General features: G+C 34.0%; 2 protein-coding genes across 3 annotated transcripts in view; both read right to left on the bottom strand.

Annotated features, from left to right (window-relative positions):
- The window catches only part of parp11 (poly(ADP-ribose) polymerase family member 11), a 12,046-nt gene extending 7,797 nt beyond the window's left edge, over nt 1-4,249 (bottom strand). The window contains exons 1-4 of the mRNA XM_023429147.2: nt 4,076-4,249; nt 3,855-3,969; nt 3,702-3,771; nt 3,500-3,563 (exon numbers count right to left, since the gene is read on the bottom strand). Coding sequence (XP_023284915.1) covers nt 3,500-3,563; nt 3,702-3,771; nt 3,855-3,969; nt 4,076-4,171 — 345 coding nt within the window. The 5' untranslated portion in view covers nt 4,172-4,249. The remainder of the gene's footprint in view (nt 1-3,499; nt 3,564-3,701; nt 3,772-3,854; nt 3,970-4,075) is intronic.
- A 185-nt stretch (nt 4,250-4,434) lies between these two features.
- The window catches only part of LOC111671906 (protein mono-ADP-ribosyltransferase PARP11-like), a 4,698-nt gene continuing 381 nt past the window's right edge, over nt 4,435-8,751 (bottom strand). For both annotated transcript variants that reach the window (XM_087180096.1, XM_023429146.2), the window contains exons 2-8: nt 8,553-8,677; nt 7,722-7,842; nt 7,423-7,498; nt 7,081-7,153; nt 6,592-6,719; nt 6,005-6,156; nt 4,435-5,907 (exon numbers count right to left, since the gene is read on the bottom strand). In XM_087180096.1, the coding sequence (XP_087036222.1) occupies nt 5,591-5,907; nt 6,005-6,156; nt 6,592-6,719; nt 7,081-7,153; nt 7,423-7,498; nt 7,722-7,842; nt 8,553-8,677 (992 nt within the window). In that variant the 3' untranslated portion in view covers nt 4,435-5,590. The remainder of the gene's footprint in view (nt 5,908-6,004; nt 6,157-6,591; nt 6,720-7,080; nt 7,154-7,422; nt 7,499-7,721; nt 7,843-8,552; nt 8,678-8,751) is intronic.

Raw genomic sequence — 8,751 nt, 5'->3', positions numbered from 1 at the left:
ACTTTTTATGCCTTACTATACTATGACGTTTCTATGCCCTACTATATTATGTAGTTTTTTCACTTTTTAGGCCTTTCTAAATTATTACTCTTTATGCATTATTATACAATACTGTTTTCTCACTTTTTTTTGCCATTTTATACTATGACGTTTTTTCACTTTTTTTGCCATACTATACTATGACGTTTTTTCAAGTTTTTGCCATATTATACTATGTCATCCTTTTCACTTTTTATGCCTTTCTACATTATGACTCTTTATGCATTATTATCCAATGCCATTTTCTCACTTTTTTTCCATTTTATACTATGACGTTTTTTTCACTTTTTATGCCATACTATACTATGACGTTTTTTTGTTTTTCATGCAATACTATACTATGATGTTTTTCCACTTTTTATGCCTTACTATACTATGACGTTTCTATGCCTTAGAATAGCATGTCGTTTTTTTCACTTTTTAGGCCTTACTATACTTTAACGTCTTTTGACCTTCGATACCTCACTATAGTATGTTGTTTTTCAAATTTTATAGCATACTATACTATGTTGTTTTTTTCACTTTTTATGCCTTACTATACTATGACGTTTCTATGCCCTACTATATTATGTAGTTTTTTCACTTTTTATGTATTTCTACATTATTACTCTTTATGCATTATTACACAATGCTCTTTTCACTTTTTTTTGCCATTTTATAATATGACGTTTTTTCACTTTTTTTGCCATACTATACTATGACGTTTTTTTGTTTTTCATGCAATACTATACTATGATGTTTTTCCACTTTTTATGCCTTACTATACTATGACGTTACTATGCCTTACTATAGTATGTCGTTTTTTCACTTTTTAGGCCTTACTATACTTTAACGTCTTTTGACCTTCGATACCTCACTATAGTATGTTGTTTTTCAAATTTTATAGCATACTACACTATGTTGTTTTTTTCACTTTTTATGCTTTACTATACTATGACGTTTCTATGCCCTACTATATTATGTAGTTTTTTCACTTTTTATGCCTTTCTACATTATTACTCTTTATGCATTATTATACAATGCTCTTTTCACTTTTTTCTTCCATTTAATACAATGATGTTTTGTTTCACTTTTTATGCCATAATATACTATGACGTTTTTTTCACTTTTTATACCTTACTATACTATGACGTTTCTATGCCCTACTATATTATGTAGTTTTTTCACTTTTTATGCCTTTCTACATTATGACTCTTTATGCATTATTATACAATGATGTTTTCTCACTTTTTTTGCCATTTTATACTATGACGTTATTTTCACTTTTTATGCCTTACTATACTATGCCGTTTCTATGCCTTACTATAGTATGTCGTTTTTTCACTTTTTAGGCCTTACTATACTTTAACGTCTTTTGACCTTCGATACTTCACTATAGTATGTCGTTTTTCAAATTTTATAGCATACTATACTATGTTGTTTTTTTCACTTTTTATGCCTTCCTACACGGTGAAGTTTTTTCAAGTTTTTGCCATATTATACTATGTCATCTTTTTCACTTTTTAGGCCTTTCTACATTATGACTCTTTATGCATTATTATACAATGCCATTTTCTCACTTTTTTTCCATTTTATACTATGACGTTTTTTTCACTTTTTATGCCATACTATACTATGAAGTTTTTTTGTTTTTCATGCCATACTATACTATGATGTTTTTCCACTTTTTATGCCTTACTATACTATGACGTTTCTCTGCCCTACTATATTATGTAGTTTTTTCACTTTTTATGCCTTTCTACATTATTACTCTTTATGGATTATTATACAATACTGTTTTCTCACTTTTTTTGCCATTTTATACTATGACGTTTTTTTCACTTTTTATGCCTTCCTATACTATGACGTTTTTTCAAGTTTTTGCCATATTATACTATGTCATCCTTTTCACTTTTTAGGCCTTTCTACATTATGACTCTTTATGCATTATTATACAATGCCATTTTCTCACTTTTTTTCCATTTAATACAATGACGTTTTTTTTCACTTTTTATGCCATACTATACTATGACGTTTTTTTGTTTTTCATGCAATACTATACTATGATGTTTTTCCACTTTTTATGCCTTACTATACTATGACGTTTCTATGCCTTACTATAGTATGTCGTTTTTTCACTTTTTAGGCCTTACTATACTTTAACGTCTTTTGACCTTCGATACCTCACTACAGTATGTTGTTTTTCAAATTTTATAGCATACTATACTATGTTGTTTTTTTCACTTTTTATACCTTACTATACTATGACGTTTCTATGCCCTACTATATTATGTAGTTTTTTCACTTTTTATGCCTTTCTACATTATTACTCTTTATGCATTATTATACAATGCTCTTTTCACTTTTTTCTTCCATTTAATACAATGACGTTTTTTTTCACTTTTTATGTCATACTATACTATGACGTTTTTTCATTTTTCATACCATACTATACGATGATGTTTTTCAACTTTTTATGCCTTACTACACTATGACGTTTCTATGCCCTACTATATTATGTAGTTTTTTCACTTTTTATGCCTTTCTACATTATGACATTTCTAATGCCTTAATATAGTATGTTGTTTTTATGATTTTTAATGCCATAATATATAATGTTGTTTTTTTTACACTTTTTAGGCCTTACTATACTATGACGTTATTTCACTTTTCATCCCTTACCATAGTATGTTGTTTTTATGACGTTTTCATGCCCTACTATTCTTTGTAATTTTTTTCACTTCTTATGCCTTATTATATCAGGTCGTTTTTTCACTTTTCATGCCATACGATACAATTACGCTTTTTGACTTTTTATGCCTTACTATACTATAATGCCTTATGACCTTTTTTTGCTTCACTATAATGTGATCTTTTTTGCTTCACTATAATGGGACATTTTTATGTTTAACTATACTATTTTTTTTTTTTTTGACATTTTATGCCTGACTATAACATGATGTTTTTATGACACTTCATGCCTTGCTATGATTACTTACTATGATTTTGTAATGCTTTATACAATGATGTTTTATGCCTTATTATTCTATTATGTGTTCATGCCTTACTATACATACTATACATTTTTATAACAATTCATGACTCACCATACTATGACATTTTTATGCTTTACTATAATATAGTTTCTGTATGACTTAGTATACTATGACTTATTTATGACAAACTATACTATGACTTATTTATTAAATTAGATGTTACCAAATTTTTCATCTATATGAGGACATATTATAAGATGAGTTATAACATATCCATATTATATTATATTAGATTATATATTATATATTATATGTATTATTTATTTATTCATTTCTTTATTTTTTTGTAGCTAATGTAGTGACTTTGTGTATGAAATATGCTTAAATGATAGTTTTTCTCTCTCAGACCAGAGAAAGAACCCTATAATTCCTTGGTCATGATTTGCTCTACTAAATAGTTTTTTATACATTTCTGTCATTGTCACCTGATATGGAAATGTAGGATCAACCATCTCCCAGAACACAGGAGCAGCAGTGTAACAGGAACAACTGGAGGAGGAGAGTTTGCATAGTGCTGACAGTTTCACTTTCATTTTACAGGAAACAATACTAAAGACAGACCTATCCACAACTCTGTGTTGTACGTTTGAATTATGTTACATTTATGCGTTTTAAGCCTCATTTCACCTTCTCTCAATGTTGTAGCTTCGGTGGATTCGTCTTTGCCTTCCTGAGGGGATGTCTGTTTGTAACATTTCTGTATACAAACACATAAATCACATCATACAAGTTCTTCATATCTAAACAAGGTCTTAATGTGAAAAAAATGTACTCAAATACCCAAGAAATCGATCTTGCTGTGACAGTCAGATGAAGATGTATTTAAGACTCCTTTTGAGTTTCTTAGGTAATATTTTTCAATATCCTCACTCTGAAGGGGGTTATTGGGATCATCCTACAGGGTAGACAGAAGGTAATAGACTGCTCTCAGACAATCAGCCCATACATTTTGTAAAGTAACAGCTTGAATGTGATCTAAAGAAAAGTACCAAACCATTTACCTCAAATTTGTGCCACCTTCCACAGTCTGCCAGGTAATACCAGCACCATGGGATGTCTGATGTGTCCATGTATTCCACTTCCTCATTGCACCACATAGTCCCGAGACAGAATTTATTAGATTTTATCACAACAAAATCTAAATAAATATGTTTTAAAAGTGACCTTACTCTCTCTGATTTAATCAGGTAGCTACTGAAGTTGACAGTTTTGTTTCCTACTCATATGACTCATCATTCATAGCCACGCCTTCTGAGGTAGGCGGGATTTCTCACTTATGAATGCAAGAGGACACTGCTACTTGCAAGGCAATTGTTAAGTCTTCTCTGAAAGATGTTCTACAAGAAAAAAATTATGATGCTTATGTTTAAAAGTTTATTAGTTCAAACATGTGCAAATTACAGACATACATATAGCTTCACACACCCCTACTCACTCAAACACACACACAGCTGTAGTGTCATGACTGAAGACATTGGGTTGTTTTCTTCACTTGTCCGCATTTACAATAAGGAAATGCAAGAGTTTCTCAAGATCCATTCTTGTACTGTTACAATACCTTGTGGTAAACTTATAGAGACTCGATTGCGCAAAAACACACAAACACAATCATACAATGAACTCAACAACTGCACACAGCAAAGCAATATTACATTGTGTGGTTATTTTCATTACAGTACTATACATGTGCTGGCTACATTAATTCTTTTTTTATACATTTACACAAGGTGCAAACATTTCCTGCTTATTCCTTATAGAAAGATGTTAGCAGGTGGTGGTGACGTCACACTCAGATGATATGAATCCACATGTAATGCTAAAACTTAAGTTTATGTCATTGTGACACAATCACAAAACCTTTCATGGAAAGGGGGAAAAGTGCACTGATGCATGGTTTAAAAAAAATCAGAGGTAGAAGTGTTTTTATGAATAAAAACAAAAAACAAAAATCCATGCCTACATAATACATTGTACTAGGTACACACAGATGTTGATGTCACTAAAAGACCACGGTGCTAAATGAGTGAGCGGGAACATGTTGTGTGTTTTTGATTTTTGTCATTTGGAATTCCGTCTACATGACTTGTAAATAAGCTCATGCGTGGCACTGTGGATGTAATGGAAGGGCTGTGGCTGATGGCAGGACATCACCTATAACCTACAGGCTGCGAGTGCCGCTCTTAGTTTAAACAACAGATATTGAACAAGCAAGCACAGATTCTGCATTTAATACAAAATTGCCACACAGATTCATCTTCGGTCAGTGTTTTCACACTTTTTACGTCACAGAAACATTCCAGCCACAAGGTCCTGTCTTAGAATAGACTGTACAGTATACAAACTGCACAAAGTCTTTATTGTCTTCTCGATTATCCAATATCCCCAAAGGCACTTTAGATGACCAATGCTCCAGTTATGTCTTTTCAATTTCATCCTGTCATCTGATTCTGTATCCGAAATATTTCCATGTTTGAGATCCAGCCTCTATAGAAAAGCACATATCTTCTTGTTAGGCGTCAGTAGAACTCAATCAGATACTCTGGGTAAATCTGATTGCTGTCAAAAATTACATAAATCTTTGGGTTGGCCATATCGTCCACACAGCTGTCGTAAAAGTTGGTGAAGCTGGCATCCTTGGAGGGTGGTCTGCAGTACATAGGATGACCCACTGTGTATTCTCCAACAAGCACTCTGGCCAGGAACATGGTTTTATACGGCGGCTCACTAGCAAATATTGGTGGGGCAAGTCCATGTCTTTGCAGGGTTGTGTTGTGCTTCCCTGTGGTGTGACAGAACTTACTGGAGTATTTGGCATCCCGGGCAAAGTAGCTCCCTGGAAGAGAGAAGTGTGAAGACAATGTTAGACTCGAACAAAAAAAAAGTATAGTGAATTGTTTCATGATGTTACATCACAACACAGAGGGATCTACCTTTGCCATAGACATCACCATGGCTTCCTGTCAGCCGCCAGTCAAAGTTAAAAGTACATATAGCTTGTATGTTGCTGTGTCCTGTGCCATGAAACAGCATTCGTTCCTCAATATCCAATGTGCGCTTGACTTTTCGCAACTGTGTTTTCTTCCTTGGGGGAGAACCAAGTAATGACAACACAACACAGAGCACTGATCAACACTTTGTTGCTGGATGAGCGCATTTTCAAGCGACAAAGAACTAGAGGGATGTGCTCAAAACTACGGCATAACTGACTTTCATTGACAAAGACACACTTATTGTGTTTTGAGATGTTGCAGCACAATCAATTAAATGTTTCTGCAAAGACAAGAATGCCCTGACCTTGGTTTGATGCTGTTTGTTTATTTTAAAGGAAGAGAGACCTTGTCTGTGGAGCTGCTGGAGAAAAGTACCATTGTATTTCTCTCAGAATGTCTCATGGACGGCAAACCAGAATCAAATCAGATTGCAATCACCAAGTGCATCAAAGCATAATCCCCTGCTAACCCAAAAGAGCCCTCTGGACACTATGCAGTACACACACGATAGCTCAACAATTGTCTACCTGCAGAAGAACTCCCATAAGTCCAGGTTCTGAATCCTCTGGATGGATTTGATTGGATGGTCCATTGTCCTTTCATACAGTCTGGCTACTTCTTTAAACTCATATGTGTCTCTACCAAGCTGGATGAGCTGCAAAATCACAATCATGCATGAGTAAAACATCAAAAACTGTCAAAGCTTGGTTGGAAATTTGAAATAAATAATGTAGGAGTAGTAAACAACTGCAGAGTGAGACTATGTTTTTTATGTTAATTTAAATATAATATAGAAACATTCATGTTATTTTAGTTCCAGTCAAAATGGTCAGATTTTGTTCCCATGATCAGCGAACTGACTGGAAAGGCTTTACATGTTAAAACAGTTCCAGTATACTGTACATGAACTGTGTATTTATAGAAATATTTAGTGTAAACTTATATATGAAAAGGTATGGGTATGTGAACCAAATTAGTGTACGTCACAGCAATGTGTGTTGTGTTATGTTACTCACCTGATAGGGCTCATCTGTATTGATTCTCTCCCAATGACAAGGAACAGGCAAGGCAAGATTATCACAAATAAACCTGACACATTAAGTGAAAGAGAGATTGTTACAACAACACAAGACTGAGAACATTTGTGTCATGTCTTTGCACAAGTGTCACTTAGGAAAAGCTTGCAAAAAAAGAGAGCCACATTCTATGGTATGTGTATCTGATGGAGAAATCCTCTTTATTCTTTCACCAAAACTGAGGGTCAGCAGCAGGGAAGCTCTCTGCAGAGCTGATGGGAATTTAGGGCTTTCCTCAAGGCAAAAGTTCTCTGCATGTTCACTTTTACCACCAAATCTTACCTGAAGCCAGTCGCAGAGTGGAGGGAGCGTTTGATTGGCCGCTGCTTCCCAGTTGTGACATTGATCTGTCGCATAACTGGCAAGGAATTTAATTCAGATAAGGCCTACAGAAATTTATATTCACATATAATTTTTAAAACAGGATTAACTTCAATACAGTATAACTCATCCTCACCAAAATTCTATTACTACTTTCCTCCCAAGATTTCTATGGCTGAATATTCTGTCTGAATAAAATAGCTTTAGTTCTACTTGCACTGTGCAGTGTCATGCAAAAAGTTGATCTCTCATCATCATACCTGAAAAGTCCAGTCTGTACGTATACTTTGCCGTGTAGAATTCCATAATGCCGCGTTGGTTTCTGTTGTAGCACTGCTCAATCTGAGCACTGGTCACAGAGCAGGCTGCACTGGGATCAATCTGACAGGGAAATTGAGTAAAAATTAATGAGTCTATTGGAGAACGGAAATGATTATTCAATTAATCAGTTAGTGGATGGACAGAAAATGAAGTGGCAACTAATTAGACATCAGTTCATCACTTCAGTCATTCCAGCTTCTCCGTTATGATTGTTTGCTACTTTTCTTTGTTTTATGTGATAGTAAATTGCTTATCTTCCAATTTGGAACAATTTGAAGATTTCATATTACACTTTAGAAAAACAGTTTTATTATCTAACATTCTAAAAACAATCTATTAAATTATGTATAATTAATGTAAATAATTGTTAGTTGCAGACCTAGTCTAATGTTGAGGCAACTAATGATTATTTTCATTATCAATGAATCTTTCAATTATTCTCACAATTAATTATATGGTTGATAAAATATCTGAAAATTGGAGAAAAAAATGCCCATCACTACATCCTAGAGCACATGGTGACATCTTCAAATGTTTTATCCGACCAACAGTTCAAAACCAAACAATTATTAAAATTTAAATTAAGTCACACCAAAAAAAGCAGAGACAGCTATCAAATGTTTGACATTTTTTCTTAAATTGCAGCTCTGCTGATGTTTAACTGTACGCAGTGGTAATGGGAGAAAGGATCACCGAGGGAGGGGCAATAGGCGGGGGAATACACAGTGTAAAGACTGTTAGAAAGTGTATTGTCATGTCCCGTGAACTACCTCAAACATATGCCACACTCCACACTCAGCCAAGTAGAACCAGCACCAGTTGGGCTCTGAGGTGTCCATCTCCTCAATCTCAGTGGACTCCTCCTCTGACGATCTGATGGCTAACATTGCTAAATCTGCAATTAATAAGTGAAAACACGCGAACACACTTAGGCAAATAGCAGCTAAAAAATTAAAGGAAGGTATGGGG

Source organism: Seriola lalandi, unplaced genomic scaffold, assembly GCF_002814215.2.
Source record: "Seriola lalandi dorsalis isolate HSWRI2012SDOR001 ecotype SW California unplaced genomic scaffold, Sedor1 jcf7180002054889, whole genome shotgun sequence".
Taxonomy (NCBI): Eukaryota; Metazoa; Chordata; class Actinopteri; order Carangiformes; family Carangidae; genus Seriola; species Seriola lalandi.
This window is presented reverse-complemented; position numbering and strand designations above follow the sequence as displayed.